This window comes from Cyprinus carpio, chromosome B15 (assembly GCF_018340385.1).
Source record: "Cyprinus carpio isolate SPL01 chromosome B15, ASM1834038v1, whole genome shotgun sequence".
Taxonomy (NCBI): Eukaryota; Metazoa; Chordata; class Actinopteri; order Cypriniformes; family Cyprinidae; genus Cyprinus; species Cyprinus carpio.
Genome location: NC_056611.1, coordinates 4,343,667 through 4,367,399, shown reverse-complemented (window position 1 = coordinate 4,367,399; position 23,733 = coordinate 4,343,667). Strand labels below are relative to the sequence as shown.

Here is a 23,733-nt window from a genome sequence, read left to right as displayed (position 1 = left end):
TTACGAAAACATTTTAGTCATCCACATGTGCTTCCAGTCCTGTATGCCTTTCTTTCTTCTCCAGAACACAAAAGAATGAATAAAAATCTATGTTACTATTAGAGATGTAACGGATGCAAATGTTCTGTCACGATTATAGTGACCTAAATTATCAGTATTATCACGGTATTGTTAAAATGTGCTGGAAATGTTCAAAAAGTACTGACACGTTAATAATTTCACCAAGTTGTGTATTTAAAATCAACAAACAATAAATATAATAACTAAAAAAAAAAAAAAAATAACATTAGCAATGATTAGCAATGTCTGGATTTTAAATGATAACATGACTGACAACAGTTTATCTAATAACTAGGGACGCTCCGATCAGGATTTTTGCAGCCGATATTGAGTACTGATTTCTTGTCATTGTGCTTCTGTTATATAAATAATCACAAAAATTATTCCTTATATGGTGAACATTTTAATATGCTTTTAAAATGGGGTTTATGCATAACATCATGTATAGAAACTTAATATAGACAAAAATAAATACAAACAAAATGGAGCAGTTTGATGCAACCCACAAGGTTTATTCAAACAATATCCAAAAGTAAACTGTGGAGGACAAAATAAACATAAAGAAAGACATTTAAACTCTTAAAAGAACTAATTGGAGTAGTTTGATGCAGCTCATTAGGAAATTTAACATTGTCCAATGCTGGAGAGAGGACAAAATAAATAGAAACATTTAAACTACTGAAAGAACAAAACAGAGTAGAGTGTGTGTGTGTGCGTGTGATGACATGACTGCGGCCCCACATCATTTATGTCACAAGTTTAGTGAGTACCGATCGAGTCATGAAATGTGATTATCGGCCGATATCAAATCAGAGCATCCCTACTAATAACATGTACAAAATATTAAATAAAGCTTCGAAAAAGTTTCATAAAAAGGTAAACCTCCTCAGCCTTTAAAGAAAAGGGTCAAGTCAAAATGATGATTGAATAATAAACGATTACATGTATTTTATCATGCATCATAAATAATTCTAGATACGTTATCTGAATTGTTTAAATGTGTAGAATCCACATGAGCTTGTTTTTCATCAGCCGGTCATAAACTACAGCAGGGCATGTAAATCCGGTCTGTTTCTAGTCCAGACAGAAACTGCACACAGACTGAATGTGAATGTGAGTCTCTGTAAATCCACTCTCGGACAGCAGGTGGCGCTGATGGAGCAGCAGAATTACAGCTGTTTCTCGTAAACAACACTGGTTTATTAGCAATTACATGCAGCGAAGGTGAAAACAAAATGCCATCCAATCTTTTCTGAAGACAGTATCTTCAGAGGTACATTCATATAGTTAACTTATTAATATATTCATTTGTATAATTCCCTGAGCACTCGTTTAAAACCTTGCAGCTTTCCACAATGTTTTCACACAAAATGAAACTACTCTACAGCTCTGCTGTTACTTAAATCTCTGCTTTATGCTGGATAACATTTATTTATCCTGAGTTGTTAAAGTCGCAGTAATCAAATACGGTTTTAATAATAAAATATGAAACGATTTATCATGATTTATCGTCAAACCGGTAATCGTTCCATCCCTAGTTACTATGCAGTAAACACTGTTTTGGACCCCAGTGACCAAGTAGTTGAAACCTCCTTTAGGGTCTCAATTTGATTGGCTGTGTGAAAATCCAGTGTCAGATGTGAGAGACACATTCTAATGCAACACACACGTCATTTCCAGCACACACACACATGTGCAGATTGTGGCTGTGTGTGCCAGAGAAAGACATGAACAGAAGAGACGGAGAGGAAAGTCATTACACTGTAATCAGTAAGCGGATTGATCCAGCTTGGTGGTGGATGAGGAGAGATCCCCATATGATTGTAAAGCACTTTGGGTGTACAGCAATACACAATAAAGTGCTTTAAAATGCCTCATTCATTCATTCACTCATTCATTCACACCTATCCATCACTATAAGCCAGCAGCTATTTGCACTGTTTAAATAGCAATCAATTCTATTTACACTAAGTGAAAATAGCTGTATTTTTAGCGATATTCTATTTACACTAGGTGCAAATAGCTAAAGGTTATATTTACACTATGTTACAATAGCAGGATTTATACTACTTAATGCAAATAGGCTGTTTTGTGGTGTGTATCTGGCACACTGGACATGTGTGTGATGGCTCGTGGTGTCTGTGCAGGGACTCCCGTGTACTCCGTGGCGTGGGCTCCAGACTCAGGACGGGTTCTGTACACATCGGGGCGACAGCTGGTGATCAAACCCCTGCAGCCCAGCGCCAAAGTCCTGCAGGTACAGCGTACACACACGATCACGACTCACACACCACAGCCCAGACTCTGTGTTCACAAACTACCACTTCCACACAGATGAGACTTATTCATAGACTGACAGTTATTCACCAACATTTACTAGACTTTTCAATTACATTAACTGTTCACTAGGATAGCTTTTTTTACTGTTGAACAGCCACTAGAGTTTAATTTCTGCATTTTATTAAACATTGTTTTAAACTAATGTCAGATTCTACAAAGTGTAATTTATGATTATGAAAAATTAAACGAACATCATAAAATGCTCTGTATAGATCATCACACAAAGACATGTGCATTGTTTTAATTTGAAGGTTAGTTTACATGGTTCTAAAAAAGAACAAGTTTTATTAGGCTGTCACACAAAGACATCAAAATATGCACCATTCTGGAAAAGTTCGTTTTTGGTTGCTAAGTAAAACTTAAAAATAACAATTATTGAACGTTTTGTGGTCTGTATGTTGTTTTTAAACTTAAGCTAAAAAAATAATGACCTCCTGCAACATTCCGGGAAGGTTATTTTTCAAAGTGGAAAAAACAAAAAAACCCTAGAATGTTATTATTTGGTTTCTAGAAATAACCAAATGGGAACCAAATGCTAGCGTTAGGGGGTTTGCTGGTGATGTAGTCCTGTAACATGACTCATGTGAGAAGTACCTCATAATACTGATGAGTGTGATGGGATGGCTGGGAATATGCCCCTGTTCCTTTGTTATAGTTGTTATATCACAAAGACCCCTCCCCCACATGACCTTTGACCTCCTGAGCTCAGACCCGAGGGCAGTGTCACTGGCGGGTCACATATACTCAGCAGAAACACACAGCAGCATGCATTCACATCTGTGGGAAGAGAGCAGTGTGTGTGTGTTCCTAGAGACAGCAGAACACAGATTAGCACAAGTACACGTGTGTTCAGGCTGCGCTGTCATATGTAGCTTATATATGTAGTAGTTTATAAGTAGGGAAGACATAGATATCACAGTGCTTTAATCAAACTCTCCAGGGCACTCATTTATCAAGAGTGTGTAGAAAAGATTCTATATTTTGTCCTACAAATGAAATTTAAAATGTGTGTAGGTACAAAAAAATCTGTATTTATCAAATGTGCGCACACATAAGTACAAGTTGGTAGATCCCACACGTGTTTGATCTGTGTCTGCAGTGGAAAGCTCATGACGGAGTCATTCTGAAGGTGGATTGGAGTGCTGTCAACGATCTCATACTGTCAGGAGGAGAAGACTGCAAATATAAGGTAAAGATCAATGTAAATACAGGGTTTCTGCAGATCTTAAAAAGTCTTAATCCACCCTTCCATAAATTAAATCAAAGCAGAAAGCCTCTAACTCATAATGTTGCACGGATTTCTAAAATTTAATATCCTCCCCTTTTCTGTTTTGTTTTCCAACAAAATACAAATATCAAAAGGGTTGCTATTATGCTTTTTCACTTTTTCAACTTTAGTTAGTCTGTAATGTTGCTGTTTGAGCATAAAAAAAGATCTGCAAAGTTACAAAGCTCTAAGTCCACTTCAAAAAGAGATATTTTATTTAACAGAAATAACTTTTCAACGAACAACTCGTTTGGACTACAAGGCATATTTTCCAGGATTTGTGATATCACAAATACCGACAAATGGGACGAGACCTGGTTGAGCTGCACTACAGAAGGCAGCGAGTGTTATATCACTAAGTCGGAGACACGCTAGCTTTCCCAAGCAGACAAACTTAGAGTGGTTACAATCATCCGGGTTTAAATCACGCTCAAATTGACGCAATATTTACACTGAAGCTCACAGGTAAGGGGCATGACGTTTCCCGACCAGGCGCTGAGTGCTGTCAATCACAACACACACTGGCCCAGCTAACCAATCACAGCACACACTGGCTCAGCTAACCAATCACAGCACACTCTGGCCCAGCTAACCAATCACAGCACACTCTGGCCCAGCTAACCAATCACAGCACACACTGGCCCAGCTAACCAATCACAGCACACACACTGGCCCAGCCAACCAATCACAACACACACTGGCCCAGCTAACCAATCACAACAATCACAGCACACTCTGGCCCAGCTAACCAATCACAGCACACACTGGCCCAGCTAACCAATCACAACATACACTGGCCCAGCCAACCAATCACAACACACACTGGCCCAGCCAACCAATCACAACAATCACAGCACACACTGGCCCAGCCAACCAATCACAGCACACACTGGCCCAGCCAACCAGTCACAACACACACTGGCCCAGCCAACCAATCACAACATACACTGGCCCAGCCAACCAATCACAACAATCACAGCACACACTGGCCCAGCCAACCAATCACAGCACACACTGGCCCAGCTAACCAATCACAACATACACTGGCCCAGCCAACCAATCACAGCACACACTGGCCCAGCCAACCAATCACAACAATCACAGCACACACTGGCCCAGCCAACCAATCACAACAATCACAGCACACACTGGCCCAGCCAACCAATCACAACAATCAATCACAGCACACACTGGCCCAGCCAACCAATCACAACAATCACAGCACACACTGGCCCAGCCAACCAATCACAACAATTACAGCACACTCTGGCCCAGCCAACCAATCACAACAATCACAGCACACACTGGCCCAGCCAACCAATCACAACAATCACAGCACACTCTGGCCCAGCTAACCAATCACAACACACACTGGCCCAGCCAACCAATCACAACAATCACAGCACACTCTGGCCCAGCTAACCAATCACAGCACACTCTGGCCCAGCTAACCAATCACAACACACTCTGGCCCAGCTAACCAATCACAACACACACTGGCCCAGCTAACCAATCACAACACACTCTGGCCCAGCTAACCAATCACAACACACTCTGGCCCAGCTAACCAATCACAGCACACTCTGGCCCAGCTAACCAATCACAACAAACACTGGCCCAGCCAACCAATCACAACAATCACAGCACACTCTGGCCCAGCTAACCAATCACAACACACACTGGCCCAGCCAACCAATCACAACAATCACAGCACACTCTGGCCCAGCCAACCAATCACAACACACACTGGCCCAGCCAACCAATCACAACAATCACAGCACACTCTGGCCCAGCTAACCAATCACAGCACACTCTGGCCCAGCTAACCAATCACAACAATCACAGCACACTCTGGCCCAGCTAACCAATCACAACACACACTGGCCCAGCCAACCAATCACAACAATCACAGCACACTGTGGCCCAGCTAACCAATCACAGCACACTCTGGCCCAGCTAACCAATCACAACAATCACAGCACACTGTGGCCCAGCTAACCAATCACAGCACACTCTGGCCCAGCTAACCAATCACAACAATCACAGCACACTCTGGCCCAGCTAACCAACAAAATCACACAGCGAACCAGCTAACCAATCACAGCACACACTGGCCCAGCTAACCAATCACAGCACACACTGGCCCAGCAAACCAATCACACCACACACTGGCCCAGCTAACCAATCACAACAATCACAGCACACTGTGGCCCAGCTAACCAATCACACCACACACTGGCCCAGCTAACCAATCACAGCACACTCTGGCCCAGCTAACCAATCACAGCACACACTGGCCCAGCTGCATTTATGGAGTTGTTGCCCTGCATCATATTTATCAACAGTCAACTGTATGAAATGTAAGATGATGTACAGGTCTCGGGGCGGGGCCAGTGCGTTAACTGTGTTAAAATATTTTAATTTCGTTATTTCTTCATAACTAATTATTTAAGTTAACGCGTTAAACTGACAGCCCTTATCCGAACACAGGGATTGCTTACGAGACATTGTTGGCATTACAGCTGCTTGAGCGCAGAGAAAATACAGGGCTGTCAGTCAGACACTGTGGGCGGGGTCTAAGCAATGTGATGTCATATTGCTCAGAGAATCAAAACAGCAGGCGCAGTGAGACTGATTTGGCCTAATAGGGATTAAAAATGAGGATTTAGGTTAGTCATCATTGTTGGGTGGTTGTGTTCACACACTGCCAACACACATTTATGACTAAACACCATGTAAATGTGGATTTTGCATAATAGGTGCCCTTTAAATCATACATTTACATGAGCTGCAAAGTGAAGATATGCAGTCTTGTTTTTCTGAGAAATTGAACAAAGCCCATGATACAACTCGTGTCAACACTGGACGAGAATTCATTGGATTTAAATCCAAACCATAGATGGAGAAAGGCAGTTACCTGCTCAAAAGACATTAATTATGGATGTTCATCTTTGTATTTTTAACATGACGTCTTTTCTTTCTGGAGGGCCGAGTTTTGGCCTTGTTAGTGACATTCTCCTGCCACTTTAACATGATTAAACTTAACAGCTCATGTGTATTGACCGGCTCCTCTTGAGTTGAGTGTGAGAGTGTTTCTGTGTGCTGCAGGTGTGGGACAGCTACGGCCGGCTGCTCTTCTCCAGCTCGGCTCATGATTACCCCGTCACCTCAGTGGCCTGGGCTCCTGACGGAGAGCTCTTCGCCATGGGCTCCTTCCACACGCTCAGACTGTGTGATAAGACCGGGGTAAGACACACACACGCTCCTCTCACAGCCCCTGACATCTGCTGGAGTTCAGCATCATTCAGAGACTCTTCTATTTCACTTCATCTCAAACACGTTTTAAATGAGAGTTTCAAGTCAGAAGGAGATGGAAAATTCATCCTAAATTCATACATTGATCGGATTGTGAACGACTCCATGCACATCCACAGATGATGTTTAGTTTTTTCATTTGAACTCATAATCTTTACTCCAAATCTCATTACTTGATCTTCTGGTGAAATGACAGACATTTCTCTGGTGACATGTGCCACATTTCTCCATTCATTTTGCTCTTCTGCCCTTTATTGCAGTCGACTGCATGCTCATATTCAGATTGAACGAAGTCCCTGTCTTACTTGAAGCTGTCTGTTTTACATGTTTTTCAATAATGTTTTACTTACATACATAAGAAAACACCTCCCGCTACTTCTGTTATACCTTAAACTTTGTTAACTTAAATTTTCTGCATGAGGATCATAAGCTTACTGGCACTTTCCATAAAAAACACAAAAAGTCTAAAAGCTGTTTTAGTAATTTCAACCTCATTGTGTAATATTTATAGGGATTTGTGCCTGTAATGTTATACCTTTCTCATGGTAAGTGCTGTAATCCATGGCTGGACTATTTAAGCTCTGTCCTTTGGTTCAGACGGCCTGTGCGTGTGTGTGTGTGTGTGTGTATGTGTGTCTTTGTGTGTGTGTGTGTGTGTGTGTGTGTGAGCAGACGAGTGAAGGGTTAATGCTGTGAGGGCTTTCATGCTGTGTCAGCAGTTCACTGCATTAACCCCCTCAGTAATAACACACGAGCCCCAGAGCACTTAAACAAACACAGATTTGGCGTTTCGCAGCTGGTTTCAGATACACATCATCACAGATGCAGTGCAGATGTGTTTGCAGTGTCTTAACTCTTTCTGAATAACCGTTGTGTGTCACATGTGCTACACAAATACACTTGCCTTCAGTGTTTTCGTATTTTTATGCTAGTGCATTTATTAGATTGTCAGATGGACTAAGATCAGCCGTTTGCCCTTTATTCATTAGGCAGGTTCTCAAAGGATGCTCAGGTCCTGCCGTGTGATGGTGTGTGTGAACATGTTGTGTGTGTGCAGCTGCAGTCTAGCGTCTGGACTCATTCCCTCAGACGCATGATGCTGCCTGAATGTGTGAGATGAGATTGCCTTCCTCCCCAGTGAAGACAGAATTAACTTTCTTTCTAACATTTATTTGACTTAGATCACCATGCGTTGTGTTGAGCTCAAATTTTTTGAGTGTGAACATTTTCGTTGAAAAATGAAATATGTGGCCTGCAGCATGAAGCTCTCTGAAGAAACTCTGGGATTCACTTTAGGTTTAGACTTCATAAAACCAACCAAATCCAACCCAACTTAGATCAGGTTCAGCAGGCTCCCTGTAGATGTATTTCATCCAGTGTTGGGTAAGTTTCTCTAAAAAACTAATTAATTACTAAGTAATTAATTACATCAGTGCAGTTAGATAACTGTACAAATTACTCTGTCCAAAAAGTATTTAATTACTTATTACTAATTACTTACTAAATCCTAAATCCACCTCGACAAGTTAATGATACAAGGATAGACATGAAACTGTTATTTTAATTCTTTTTCAAGTAACTACATCAATTATTCTGCTCACACTTTAGATTAGAGTCCAGTTCTCACTATTAACTAACTATTAACTAACACTTTTGCCTTGATATACTCCTAATTACTGCTTATTAATACTCAGTAAAGTAGTTTTAGGATTAAGGATTTAGAATAATGTCTTTGCAGAATAAACCATTAATATGTGCTTTTAAGTAATAATAAACAGCCAATATCCCAGTAAAAAGTGAGAAGGGTACATAAAAAAAACCATATTTTAAATACATTAAAACATTATATAAAAACCTTATTAACTCACCAAAGTATTTAAAGTGAGAAGGGTACATAAAAACATGCATTTTGGTTAGACTTTAAAACTTGATGTTAAATCCATTATAGTATTGTATATAAATGTTCTACGGTCTATACACAGTATTAATGTTTTAATATATTATGTTATATACAGTATATTATATATATTATATAATGTATTAATATATTATTGAAGGCTGTATCAATCTTTAGCAGAGAAACTAATTCAAATAGGATGTGTTTAACTGTGTCTATAAGACCGGTTTTAATCTCACAGAACTCCTCTCATCATTAAGGTCAGAAACAGTCTAGTAGTATGCTTGTAAGGTGTACTATTTAAATGCTCCTTGGTACTATATTGGCCCACTTTGTAGTATATAAAAGTATACTTTAAGTATAACAGTAGTAAACTTCGAGTGCACAACTAGTTTACATTTAGTTTGTACTGCAACAATACTAAACGTGAACTTATGGGTATACTGATAGTTTACTAATTAAATACTTGTAGCATTTTTAGTACAATCTAACTTTTAGTTTAGTAGCTTTATACCTCAAGTATACTCGTAAGTTTTCTTTAAGTGAACTTTACATCATACTTTAAGTATACTACTATGTCCTTATTTAGGTTTTAATGTGTATATATTTTGTTATATGGATATCTGAACATGCAAAACATCCAAAGAAAGAACAGAGTATCTGCTTGTAAACAAAAACATTTAATTCTAGCTTCATGCATTCTTTATTATAAACACTTGAATGTGGGTTTCATAAAAAATAAATAAATAAATAAATAGAAAGGAAGAAATAATATTTTGAACAAAAAGCTGAAAAAAGACTGTATTGGATTCAGAATGATAATCAAAATGTAGATGGAGTCAATATATACCCCACAGCTTGACGGTCATTTATTCCATAACGTTATCAGTTCTGATGCTGTTTTATGTTTGATGGTCGTGTTAGATTATGTGTGGAAGCATATGTTGTTTCCCTTTCTTCTTCGCTTGTGTTTTGGGATTCTCTTCGTATAGTTTTAGACTTCTTTTAGAGTATAGGTCATATTCAAGATTCAAGATTCAAGATTCAAGATTTTTTATTTGTCACATACACAATTATATAGAGCAAATATAACCAGCAGTGAAATGTGAGTCAGGTCCGCTCCATGGACAGTGCAATTATTAAAGAATACAACACAGATGAAAAAATATACATAAATATAGCTATGAAACAATGAAATAAAAGTAAACAATAAAAATATAAGAATAAAATATAAAATATATAAAAGAGATGTATACTGTAGAATTAAATATATAGTGGAAAATAATGTGCATGAAAGTAAACTGTAGTCTTAAATATTAAGATACACAGGAATGTACAAGAGGCAAATGTGCAAACAGGTTGACACTTTACAGTATGTCAATGTGAGGTAGTGAATGATGAATATCTTACTGATAAAGTGAATATTAAGTGGAGACATGAAGATGTTAAGAGGCTGGTTTTGAGTTTAGGAGCCTGATGGCCTGGGGGAAGAAACTCCTCCTAAGTCTCTCAGTTTTTGACATCAGGCTACGGAAGCGCTTACCAGATGGCAGCAAAGTGAAAAGATGGTTACTGGGGTGAATGGAGTCCTTGATTATTTTAACAGCTCTGCTTTTGCAGCGTTTGAGGTAGTCAATACGCTTTCTATGGCCCCTGAATAGAAAGTTTTCAGGATTGCAGGTGAAACCCTGAATTTCCTCAGCTGTCTCAGATGGTACAGTCTTTGCCTGGCTTTATTAACCTGAGTTTGAATGTGTGTAGTCCAAGTCAGGTCCTCTGAGATGTTTACACCGAGGTACTTGAAGCTGCTCACCCTCTCCACAGGGGTCCCGCTGATCATTAGAGGAGTATAGGGCTGCTGCTGTCTCTTCCTGAAGTCAACAATCAGCTCTTTAGTTTTGCTCACATTCAGAGAGAGACAATTGTCCTGGCACCATGATGTGAGTTTCTCTATCTCATCCAAGTATGCGGTCTCATTATTGTTGGAAATGAGGCCCAGAACCACAGTATCATCAGCAAATTTAATAATAGATGTGGAGCTGTGGGAAGACACGCAGTCATGTGTGTAGAGAGAGTAGAGCAGGGGACTCAGGACACAGCCCTGTGGGGCTCCTACGTTCAGGGTGATGGAGTTAGAGGTGAACTGGCCTACTTTCACCACTTGAGGTCTGCCGGTGAGGAAGTCTTGAATCCAGTTGCATAGTGAAGAATTCAGGCCGAGGTCCATGAGTTTAGAAGCTAGCGTGATGGGGACTATAGTATTGAAAGCTGAGCTATAGTCGATAAATAGCAGCCTTACATAGTTCCTGTTATTGCTGTCAATGTGTGTGAGAGAAGAGTGCAGGATGTGAGAGATGGCATCATCAATGTAACTATAAGGCTGATAGGCAAACTGAAGAGGGTCCAGTGTATCAGGTATGAAGGAGCAGATGTTGTTTTTAACCAGTCTCTCAAATACCTTCATGACTGTGGATGTGAGTGCAACTGGACGATAGTCATTCAGGCAAGAGGGTTTATTGTTCTTAGGCACAGGAATGATGACAGATTTTTTGAAAGATGAGGGGACCACCGATGTAGCAAGAGACTCATTAAAAAATGGATGTAAACAAACCAGCGAGCTGATCAGCACAGGACCGCAGAATACGGCCAGAAATCCCATCAGGTCCGGCTGCTTTCCTGAAGTTCACACGCTTTGGAGCCCTCCGAACCTTGTCCTCAGACACGGTGATTACATGATTATCGCTGCTCTGAATGCTGTTTCCTGACGCGCTGATCGGCAGACTCGCGCTGCTCAGATTGCTTTCAAAGCGGCCGTAGAAAGTGTTCAGCTCGTCAGCCAGCGACGGATCTGCTCTCACCTCTGCAGAGGATTTATTTCCAAAGGCACAGATGGTTCTTAGTCCTTGCCACATGCGTCGGGAGTCATTGAGCTGGAAATGTGACTCTATTCGTTCCCTGTATCGGAGTTTGGCGGCTCTTACTGCGCGTCGGAGAGCATAGCACGATGCTTTGTACTCACTCATGTTTCCCGACAAAAGACCGGCGTTGTAAGCAGCAGTGCATTTGTTTACTGCTGCACGGATTGTTCTGTCTACCCAAGGTTTCTGATTAGAGAAGGTCCTTATAGATATTGTATCCGTAGCTTGTTCGGCTAGCGTGTTTACAAAGCTTAATGCTACATCCGTGAACTGGCTGACGTCAGATGAACTTGCCCGAAACATGTCCCAGTCTACGTTATCAAGAGCCGCCTGTAGCATGGCTTTTGAGTGGGCAGACCAGCGCGTCACCACCCTCTGCACTGGGGGATCTGGAACGAGCCTTTGTTTATATTCCGGTGTGAGGAAAAATGGCGGCATGGTCCGATTTGCCGAAAGCCGGTAGTGAGCGAGCTTTGTAGGCATGCTTAAACTGAGTGTAGCAGTGATCCAGTGTATTCGGTCCTCTGGTTGGACAGGATACATGTTGATAAAAATTAGACATAACCTGCCTGAGGTTGGCTTTGTTGAAGTCCCCAGCGATGATAACAGCAGCGTCAGGATGTTTGTTGATGTTGCCGCTGAGCGCATTGTGAAGCTCGGACAAAGCCAAACCGGTGTCAGCTTGTGGTGGGATGTAGACAGCAGTAACGATGATCGATGAAACCTCCCGGGGAAGATAGAATGGGCGGCAAATATAGATAGATGTTCCAGATGAGGCGAGCAGGAGCGCGACAGAGTGGAGATATTCATGGGGTCACACCATTTCTTGTTAATCATGAAACACACTCCTCCACCTTTGGATTTACCGGCCTCAGCTGTTCTGTCCATCCGTAAAACAGAGAAGTTTTCAGACGGCGTTACAGCAGCGTCCGGGGACCGAGGGCGTGAGCCATGTTTCAGACAAACAAAGGATGTTACAGTCCCTAATGTCCCGTTGGAAACTTATCCTGGCTCTAAGATCGTCCATCTTATTCTCCAGAGACTGGACATTGGCGAGCAGAATGCTCGGTAGAGGAGGACTGTGAGCTCTTTTTCTCAGTCTGTTGCGGACCCCAGCACATTTCCCGCGGTGTTTCTTGATCCGTCGCTGCGGTGGGTTATTCAGGTGGCCATTGTTCATCTCGGCGTTCCGGAGAATCTCAGATGGCCACGATGGGTTGGAGGATAAAGTGTCCTGAAAAAGGTTAGTGAAGCGGTATCCAATGTCCAAAAGTGTTCCTTTGTCGTAAGTGATCAGTGCAGAGATTATGTGTGCAAAAAGAGAAAGCAAAAGTAGGTAAAAGAGGAAATAAAAACACAATCTAAGCGGAGCGACCTGGACGGCGACCAAACTCGGCGGCGCCATCTTGCAATTTCATATATACTTAAATGTCATTTTAAGTATATTTCTGAGAAGTACATAAAAAGCACAGTAGACTGAAAGTATACTTTCCTGTTTTTAGTTTAAAAGAAGTTTACTAATAGCACACTTGAATAAACTTCCTTTCGTAAGGGCACACACACTCCCACAGCACAGAAGATGGATTTCACATCCAGTCCTGCTTCAGAAAGAGGGAAGAGAAGAGGTTTTCTCAGCTGTAGAAACAGACAGCTGAAACACAGAGTTACTTTCAGCAGGAAGACAGCCTGTTCAGTAACTACCAATTAAGCAAATCCTTTATTTTCTTTAAAATCATTTCATTTCAAATATTCAATATGTCGTTTTTCAAAGCATTAATCTCAGCGTAATTTATGCATTTGTTGCAAAAGATGGATTTTGATTTGATTAACAGCCTAATAGTGTCTTATTATTCTAATAAATTAAATGTATTGGACATAAAGGATGCATACATTTAATAGCGTTATAAAACTGTTCTTATAAAGGTTATTGACAAAATGACAGAAATTGAGGAATTGTTTTTGTTAGAATTGCACAACCCAAATGTAGATACACATATGCACACACTATGTGTCACTGTGTGTGATTTCCTGCAGTATGTGTAGTTGTCAGAAGGTGTGTGTGTGTGTGTGTGTGTGTGTGTGTGTTTATTTGTACACCATATCTATCCTGTGTTTAACTGAATAATAGCAGATGCACAGTAAGTGAAGCCAGCTGTGCCAGCTTTACACACCTCACCTCCCTACAGCCTGACAGCGAGTGTGTGTGAGTGTGTGTGTGTGTGTGTGTGTGTGTGTGTGTGTGGGTTAGGACAGGCGTATTTAACGTGTCTGATGTAATGGGGCTGATTCAGCACATACACCCACAGGGAGTCATTACAGCACAGCATATGTCAGTGACCCTCCGCCAAAACACACACACACACACACACACACACATGCTCACACACACACACACACACACACACACACACACTCTCACTCACTCACACACTCACTCACACACACACACACACACACACACACACACACACACACACACACACACACTCTCACTCACTCACACACACACGTGCTCACACTCTCACACACACACACACACACACACACACACTCACACACACTCTCACACTCACTCACTCACTCACACACACACACACACACACACACTCTCACTCACTCACACACGTGCTCACACACACACACACACACACACACACACACACACTCACACACACAGATGGGAGGGCAGGGAGATAGTAGGCTATTTTCTTAGCACTATTTTTCTTTCTTGAGGCATAAAGCATTTTTCAGTGCTTGTCTGTTTGGTCCTGCGGCCTCTGTTTCTTTGTTGTGTGCTGACTCTGTGTGTGTGTATACGTGTGTGTAAGCCCTGTTTTACAGTACAGTAGAGGACAGTAGGAGACTAGTGGGACTTACTTCACTCTTCATAATGTTCAATGAATTCTTTATATCTCTATGTTGTGTGTTTTGGTAGAAGCCAACAGAATCCTGTTTTTAAATTCAATGTGTCCCTGCAGCACAGAAGCAGTCATCAGTAGCACAGGTATATTTGTAGAAATAGACAACAATACATTGTATGAGTCACAATTATACATTTCTCTTTTATGACAAAAATCATTAGGATATTAAGTAAAGATCATGTTCATGAAGATATTTTGTAAATTTCCTACCGTAAATATATCAAAACTTAAAGGGATAGTTCACCCAAAAATCAAAATTATGTCATTAATGACTCACCCTCATGTCGTTCCAAACCCGTAAGACCTCCGTTCATCTTCGGAACACAGTATAAGATATTTTAGATTTAGTCCGAGAGCTTTCTGTCCCTCCCATTGAGAATGTATGTACGGTATACTGTCCACGTCCAGAAAGGTAATAAAAAAACATCTTCAAAGTAGTCCATGTGACATCAGAGGGTCCGTTAGAATTATTTTGAAGCATCGAAAATACATTTTGGTCCAAAAATATCAAAAACTACGACTTTATTCAGCATTGACTTCTCTCCCGGGTCTGTTATGAGCGCGTTCACCTCACATCCGGTTCGCGAACGAATCACTCGATGTAACCGGATCTTCTTGAACCAGTTCACCAAATCGAACTGAATCGTTTGAAACGGTTCGCGTCAACAATAAGCATTAATCCACAAATGACTTAAGCTGTTAACTTTTTTAACATGGCTGACACTCCCTCTGAGTTCAAATAAATCAATATCCCGGAGTAATTCATTTACTCAAACAGTACACTGACTGAACTGATGACCGAGCCAGATAACGAACAAAACATTGACTCGTTCTCGAGTCAAGAACCGTTTCTGTCGGACGCGTCTGGTTCGAGAACCGAGGAGCTGATGATACTGCGCATGCGTGATTCAGACTGACACACAGCGCGTCTGAACTGAACTGGTTCTTTTGGTGATTGATTCTGAACTGATTCTGTGCTAATGTTATGAGCGCGGGTAAACCGAAGGCTTGAATCAAGGGCAATCATCGCCAATGAAGTCATTACGCCGAGCGCAAAAGAACTGGTGAACCGTTTTCGGCAACCGGTTTATTGAATCAAACTGTCCGAAAGAACCAGTTCGCAGAAAAGAACAGAACTTCCCATCACTACCGGTGATCCGAAAACCGATGCAACCGGTTCGACTCGAGAACGAGTCAATGTTTCGTTCGTTATCTGGCTCGGCTCGGAGTTCATCTTCAGTTCTCTCTTCACAGCAGTTCAGTCAGTGTACTGTTTGAGTAAATGAATTACTCCGGGATATTGGTTTATTTTGAACTCAGAGGGAGTGTCAGCCATGTTAAAAAAGTTAACAGCTTAAGTCATTTGTGGATTAATGCTTATTGTTGACGCGAACCGTTTCAAACGATTCAGTTCGATTTGGTGAACTGGTTCAAGAAGATCCTGTTACATCGAGTGATTCGTTCGCGAACCGGATGTGAGGTGAACGCGCTCATAACAGACCCGGGAAAGAAGTCAATGCTGAATAAAGTCGTAGTTTTTGATATTTTTGGACCAAAATGTATTTTCGATGCTTCAATAAATTCTAACGGAGCCTCTGATGTCACATGGACTACTTTGATGATGTTTTTTATTACCTTTCTGGACGTGGACAGTATACCGTACATACATTCTCAATGGAGGGACAGAAAGCTCTCGGACTAAATCTAAAATATCTTAAACTGTGTTCCGAAGATGAACGGAGGTCTTACGGGTTTGTAACGACATGAGGGTGAGTCATTAATGACATAATTTTCATTTTTGGGTGAACTATCCCTTTAATTTTTGATTAGTAATATGCATTGCTAAGAACTTCATTTGAACAACTTTAAAGATGATTTTCTCAATATTTAGATTTTTTTGCTCCCTCAGATTCCAGATTTTCAAATAGTTGTATCTCAGACAAATATTGTCCTCCTAACAAACCAGACATCAATGGAGAGATTATTTATTCAGCTTTCAGATGATGTATAAATCTTGACACTTAAGCCTGGTTTTGTGCTCCAGGGTCACATATGTACCTGAACATACATGTCCTGATAGCAGCTGAAGTTATGTGCAGGTTTTAAATTTGGAAGGTCTTGAAAAAGGTATTAAGAAGTATTTAAACTGGAACAGACCAACTTAAAGTCATCATTCACTGATTTTTGTAGATCTCCAAATGTTTTGGCTTCAGGTTCAAACCAGGCATGTCACAATTCAATTAGCAAATACAATTAAAGAATTTTATGGCAAAACATCATATAGTTGTGCTCTGGCAGTTTTCAGGTCACTGGGCTGATCGGTTTGCTCACTGGTCAGACTAGAAAGCATTTTAACTCTGATGTGTCCTCTGTGTGTGTGTGTGTGTGTCAGTGGTCGTACTCTCTGGAGAAGCCCAGCACAGGAAGTCTGTTCAGTCTGGCCTGGTCTGCAGATGGCACTCAGCTGGCCGGAGCCTGTGGAAACGGACACGTGTTGTTCGCTCACGTCGTAGAGCAGCGCTGGGAGTGGAGGAACTTTGAGATCACACTCACCAAGAGACGCACTATGCAGGTACACACAGCCTCCTGTGACGGCCGGCTCGTATCGCACTTCACAATCTGAGACCGAGGGGAAGATGAAGCCTGTTTCAGTCTGACGTTATTTAACACATTTAACCCCCAGATTCTCATTACTGTAATTCACCTTTTTACTTACGAGTTTGTTTGGTACTTTTCATTGTTCTCAGTAATTCTTATTAGGTCCTCACTAGTGTAATGAAATGTAATGCATACATTTAAGTTAGAGAACAGTGAATAATGCAGCTCATAAATATGGCATTATGTGTGCTGAACGCAATTCTAAACCCATGTGTGGACTGCTCTCAGTGCTTTCTACAGTGCATTCATCTCCACAGCATCTCACTCAGTACATCAGCTGATGCTCTTTCATTAGCTCATGCATTATAGATGTAAGCTTTGCCTGATTTGTGAAATTCAGGTGAACCCTGAATAGTTTAAATGTTTTCTTTAAATCAGTATCACAGCAATAACCAGCATTTCCCCTGGTCTTCATGTTACATGTGATTGTGACAGCACACATGCTTCAAACTGTAGGAGTGCTCAGACATCTTCGGGGCAGTGACTCAAGACTCTGTAGTTTACTGCTGGTGTGTGTGTTTCTCAGGTCAGAAACGTGTTGAATGATGCAGTGGATGTTCTGGAGTTCAGAGATCGGGTCATCAAAGCCTCGCTGGCTCATGGTCATCTGGTGGTCACCACCTCTCTGCAGTGTTACGTCTACAGGTGCGTCTCCTGTCATTCAGCCTCCGTCAGTCAGTCCCTGCCCGCTCTGACACACTCTTGTGCTGTTTCAGTGCTAAGAACTGGAACACGCCGCTGATCTTTGACCTGAAGGAGGGGACGGTCAGTCTCATCGTGCAGGCCGAGAGGTGAGAGTCCAGCTCCGCTCCTAGCCTCTTCCAAAGGTTTACACTGAACACAGCTGATGGATTTACACAAAAACACCAGTATATCAGGCATTTAGCAGATATTTCTCTGCTGAGCTTCACACATCAGACCGTTGTGATCAACACATATAATTGTGTAATATAACTGTATGTAAGTTTTTACCTTGAAATATCAGTTTCAAAATCATTTTGATGGTACAGTGACTTCTAATAAGATGGATGGCTTCTGAAGTGTCTGTTTTGCATGTGTAAGTTCAGCAGATTGCTTTAATGCATATCACCAGCTATTCACTGTAATTAGCACTGTGATATATTTATTAACTCTAGGGGGCTCTAAAGTCACAAAAATACACAAAACTATATACAGTTGCTTGAATAAAGGTATAACTTAATGCACAGATACACTTTTAATGCACAATAACTTTTTTACTTTTTTCTCACATTAAGTAAAATCTTAAATTTTTATTTAATTACAAAAATATTTATTTCCCAAAGACAAAACTTTTAATTTGAAGGTTTTATTTACCATAAAGACCATACTATACTTAAAATTATTTCTTTAGTCATAAACATAATGTAAATCAATATAATATATTTAGTAGTTAAAACTAAATTGGCTATGATATGAAAATAGTATTTTCACTTAAGATAAGACTAAAAATATTGAATGTAGTTTATTTACTATGAATAAAGGCAGCTTTGAAAACCCTTAATTCTGATGTCTTCATCAGGCATCATATTTACATTATGTTCTTAAACCAATGTAACAATACACTTTAACTAAATAGCACGGTTCTCAGCATCAGGAGAAGCTTGATTCAGTTATTTTGGAGAGTGCTGATGTGTTGGACGTGTTTACTGCTTCTGTCTCTCCCTCACACACACACACACACACACACACACACACACACACACACACTCTGTATGTTCTTCTGTGTAGGCACTTTCTGTTGGTGGATGGAGCAGAGCTGTTTGTGTACTCGTATGAGGGCCGTTTGGTGTCGTCTCCCAAGAGTCCGGGCATGAGAATGGACATCCTGAGCTCTCAGTCCATCTCTCTGAGCAACGACAGCATCGCCATACGAGACACGAGCGACGAACGAGGTGCTGCCTCACAGCATTCAGTCTCTTACACACCAGAGCTCCTCAGTTCTCTCTCAGCGCTGTCATTAATACATGTGTGTCCACCGGCATGCCAAACTAGCTGTCACAGCAGCATCAGGCTGTTTTCAGTCAGACAGGTTTACTGTACACAGCAAGTAAAATAACTATTAAACACAACTCCATTTTTCCCAGTAAATATATTTCTAAAGGTGCTGCTGACATGGAATTTTCACCAGATGTAGGTAACAACCAAAGTAATCCATATACAAAGAAAACAAATTAAGTTATGTGTAATAAAATGGAATGACACAGGGAAAAAAGTATTGAACTACTGAAATGTATTTAATACTTGGTACAGAAGTCTTTGTTGGTGATGCCAGCTTCAAGACGCCTCCTGTAGGAGAAACTAGTCTCATGCATTGCTCAGGTGTGATTTTGGCCCATTCTTTCACACAAACAGTCTTCAGATCTTGAAGGTTCTGTGGGCCTCTTCTATGAACTCTGACCTTTAGTTCTTATTTTCTATTGGATTCCAGTCAGGTGATTGGCTGCTCATTCTAGCAGCTTTACTTTCTTTCTCTGAAACCCGTCGAGAGTTTCTTGGCTTGTCTTGCTGAAATGTCTGAACCGGCTAATATTAATGTCCACTGACGAGGGGCAGGTGTGTTCTGGTGCTGGTGTTGTAATGTGATCAGTCACAGTGTCTTCATTCTCTCCTCCAGTCGTCTTTCTGTTTGAGGCTCAGACGGGAAAAGCCATTGGTGACGGCAAACCTTTGATCCACAAGGTAAACACACACACACCCAGAGAACTTGATTAATTCAACCACTGGATTAATTTGATAATGAATCACCGCTGTGTGTTGATCAGAGACGCTCAACAGTTCTGCTGTGTGCTTTGATCAGAACTATTTTCATTTGTGAAACTGAACAAAAACAGACAATATCGTTTCTAAAATACAACAAAATATTAACACATTGTGGTCACACTTTATTTTATGGCCAACTCTTGCTATTAACAAACCATTAACTATGACTTCTTCAGGTTTGGGTGTTGATTAGGGTTGTGTCTGTGTTCAGATAGAGGTGGTGTTCGTCGCGCTGGATCAGTGTGGCCCGTCTAATGACCGAAGGATCGCACTGATCGATAAGAACCGTGACCTCTACCTGACCTCTGTGAGAAAGCTGGGCCGAGCGCACAGCATCCATAAGATCGGTGAGAGTACAGTCACCCTGAGTTCAGCCAGGCGTCTGTTCCTCTGAACTGATCTGTGTGTGATTGGTCCTCAGGCTCGATGGTTGACACTATGGCCTGGAACGACTCTGCTAACATCCTGTGTGGCATCCAGGACAGCCGCTTCACAGTCTGGTATTACCCTAGTGTGGTGTTTGTGGATAAAGACCTGCTGCCCAAAACCATCTTCAGCAGAGACAGCAGGTACACACTCACACCAGCTAACTGTAAGCAGAGCCCACGGCTGGATGATATTCCTTATTATTATCTAAATTGTTTGGATTTTAGAACATATATCATCTTATTTATAGATTTGTATTAGTGACCAGTTAAACTGGACAGCACTGTATGAAAATTTGTTCTGATATTCACATTGATATGGAGAAAAATGAAATGAAATAAGCAGATGGGCTGAATAGAAATGCATCTTCATTCTACTTGCTCATCACAGAAGAAAGGAAGTCAGAACAGTAGGAATATGTACATGTTTTCATTTGCATATTTTTTGCACATATATTTTTGCATTTTAATCTGGACTTAAGCAAGGCAGTCTATAAAATAGATTTTTATTATGATTGAATAATAATAGTTATTCATAATGATTCATAATCCATTTGCGGGTGTTTTTTCTTTATTAAAGCATTAATCTTACATTTTGATACATTTCTTTGAAAGTAATGGTCAGATATTTATCATTTAAAATCTTTGTATGGAACACGAAATATAGGCTTATCTTCATATTTATATCATGAAAGATAAAAAAGACAGTTGTCTAAATCTTTACAATGCGGTGTCAGTGTAGTACATGGTTAGGTGAAACCGTAGGTAGTGGGGGCCCCTTCTGAAAGTCTGCTCAGGGCCCCCAAAATGCTAGGAAGGGCTCTATAAGAGTGAGATGTGAGCAGCGCTGGAGGCTGCCGTCTGCTCGTGTCCTGCGGCTGACGTCGGCTGGATCCTGTGTGTGCAGTGAGTTCAGCCGTCCTCCTCAGATGGTGAGCTATGAGGGCAGTCAGGTGACGGTCAGACGGGTGGACGGCTCTCTGGTGCGCAGCGCCGTGTCACCGTACCCCAGCTTACTGCACGAGTACACCAGCAGCGGCCGCTGGGAGGACGCGCTCCGCATCTGCCGCTTCGCCAAGGTCAGTGCTCACATACTGAGAAAACATCTCTTAGCAAAAACAGATCCTGTAGTCACAGACATGCACCACCAGTCAAAAGAAGACTCTTCTGCTCACAAAGCCTGCATTCATTTGATTCAAAATACAGCAAGAGCAGTAATATTGGGAAATATTTTTACTATTTAAAATAACTGCTTTCTATTTGAATATAATTTAAAATGTAATTTATTCCTGTGATCAAAGCTAAATTTTCAGCATCATTATGATCGTTTTAAAACATTTTTAAACATTGTAATTATTCCAAACTTTTGACCAGTAATCTAATGCAAATAAACATTGAAACGTATTGTCAAGTGCTACCTGTAAAGTTTTACTAAACTGAAGTGGGTTTGCAGTTATTTGCCACTGACACATAAGCACTAGCTTCACACATCAGTCCTTCTGCTTCAGATTGATGAAGACCAGGACGAATTCTTACCTAAACTTGAGTTGGGTCTGGGTCAGTTATTCACCACACACCTGATGCTAGATGCGGGGGATGACAGAGAAGCACTTTGACCAATAGCTGCATGCAGTGCAATGACCGTTCATCAAGCACTTTATAGAAATGTCACTGAAGAGCGTTCTCTCTTACAGGATCAGACGCTCTGGTCGTGTCTGGCCGGTCTGGCGATGGCCAACAGGGAGCTGAGCACAGCAGAAGTGGCGTATGCAGCTATAGGAGAGGTGAATCTGCCGAGAAGATATCTCACATCACAGACTCCTCTCCGTCTCTTTAACGCTCGTCTTTGTCTCTGGTAGATTGATAAAGTGCAGTACATCAACTTCATAAAGGACCTGCCGTCGAGAGACTCGTGTCTCGCACACATGCTGCTCTTCAGCGGACACGTGCAGGAGGCCGAGGCCACTCTGCTGCAGGCCAACCTCAATTACCACGCCATCCAGATACACATCAACCTCTACAACTGGGACAGGTGCGAGCCGTCGCTGACCCTGTCCACTCCACGCGTGTGTGTGTGTGTGTGTGTCTGCTGCTCATGCATGTCTCTCCACAGGGCTCTGGAGCTGGCGGTGAAGTACAAAACTCACGTGGACACAGTGCTCGCTCACAGACAGAAGTTCCTGCAGGACTTTGGAAAGCAGGAAACCAACAAGAGATTCCTGCAGTACTCTGAGGGAGTAAGACGTGTTTACCTCTGTGTCTGTGCACTGTTCAGATGTCTGTAGTTGATGGGATTGACGCCACAGAGTTTGTCTGTCCTCACAGTAAACCAGTCTCCTCTGTATAGGGCTTTTATTGTTTCTGTCTCTCCTGCTTATGTTCAGGTGGAAGTGGACTGGGAGAAAATCCAGGCTAAAATTGAAATGGAGTTCGCTATGGAGCGGGAAAAAGCAGCCAACTCATCCGTCAGAAGCAGTGTGTCCATTCGCCGATAAAAACACACACCTGTAATGTAATCCAGGTGAACTGAGGCCTGGATTCCACTGAACGAGCACTGACTGCACACTGTGGCTTACTCTCAAAGTTAAGAAGTTATGGCAGGCATGTGAATTCATGTCTTCTGTCTATTAACAGGCATCACGTCTAGTTCAGCTGTTATTCATATCATATCATTTCATGAAGAATTTGTAACAAGAATTCATTTTTATTGTAAAACCTTGATTTATGTTTATTCAATAAATGCATATTTGAAATAAAACTTCCATTGGTGAGTGAATAACATGAATTTTTAGTGATCCAAAACACTTCTACCAGAGATAAAATACCTAGACTCCTTTGTAGTTCAGCCACTGTCAACTTATTCTGATCATAATCAGTGTTTTGGTGCAATGCAGTGAATATGAATCCATATAGCGCTGTTGCGTTACGGGTGTCCCAAGTTGGAATCCCAGCTTGTGGACCTTTCCTAATCCTGCCCCCCCCCCCCCCCCCCCTCTCCCCACTTCACTTCCTGTCTGCTTTAAAAATGCCGAAAATAAATCTTAAAGGAAGAAGAAAGAAATTTGAATCAGGAAGGCAGGCAAGAAGGCAAAGCTTCACTGTGGTCTGGGACACATTTGGAACTAATAGCATTGCAATGCAATGTCGTTAT

The 23,733-nt window shown here is 41.3% G+C and overlaps 1 protein-coding gene across 2 annotated transcripts in view; it reads left to right on the top strand.

The window, feature by feature from the left end:
- ift80 (intraflagellar transport 80 homolog (Chlamydomonas)) overlaps window positions 1–23,340 on the top strand; it is a 33,952-nt gene extending 10,612 nt beyond the window's left edge. The window contains exons 6-20 of one of the 2 annotated variants that reach the window (XM_042738955.1): window positions 2,208–2,317; window positions 3,500–3,589; window positions 6,776–6,913; window positions 17,111–17,290; window positions 17,903–18,021; window positions 18,093–18,167; window positions 19,126–19,289; window positions 20,012–20,076; window positions 20,369–20,504; window positions 20,579–20,726; window positions 21,490–21,661; window positions 22,277–22,366; window positions 22,442–22,614; window positions 22,696–22,819; window positions 22,967–23,340. In XM_042738955.1, the coding sequence (XP_042594889.1) occupies window positions 2,208–2,317; window positions 3,500–3,589; window positions 6,776–6,913; window positions 17,111–17,290; window positions 17,903–18,021; window positions 18,093–18,167; window positions 19,126–19,289; window positions 20,012–20,076; window positions 20,369–20,504; window positions 20,579–20,726; window positions 21,490–21,661; window positions 22,277–22,366; window positions 22,442–22,614; window positions 22,696–22,819; window positions 22,967–23,077 (1,895 nt within the window). In that variant the 3' untranslated portion in view covers window positions 23,078–23,340. The remainder of the gene's footprint in view (window positions 1–2,207; window positions 2,318–3,499; window positions 3,590–6,775; window positions 6,914–17,110; window positions 17,291–17,902; window positions 18,022–18,092; window positions 18,168–19,125; window positions 19,290–20,011; window positions 20,077–20,368; window positions 20,505–20,578; window positions 20,727–21,489; window positions 21,662–22,276; window positions 22,367–22,441; window positions 22,615–22,695; window positions 22,820–22,966) is intronic. The other variant, XM_042738954.1, reaches the window with a different exon arrangement.
- The last annotated feature ends 393 nt before the right edge of the window (window positions 23,341–23,733 follow it).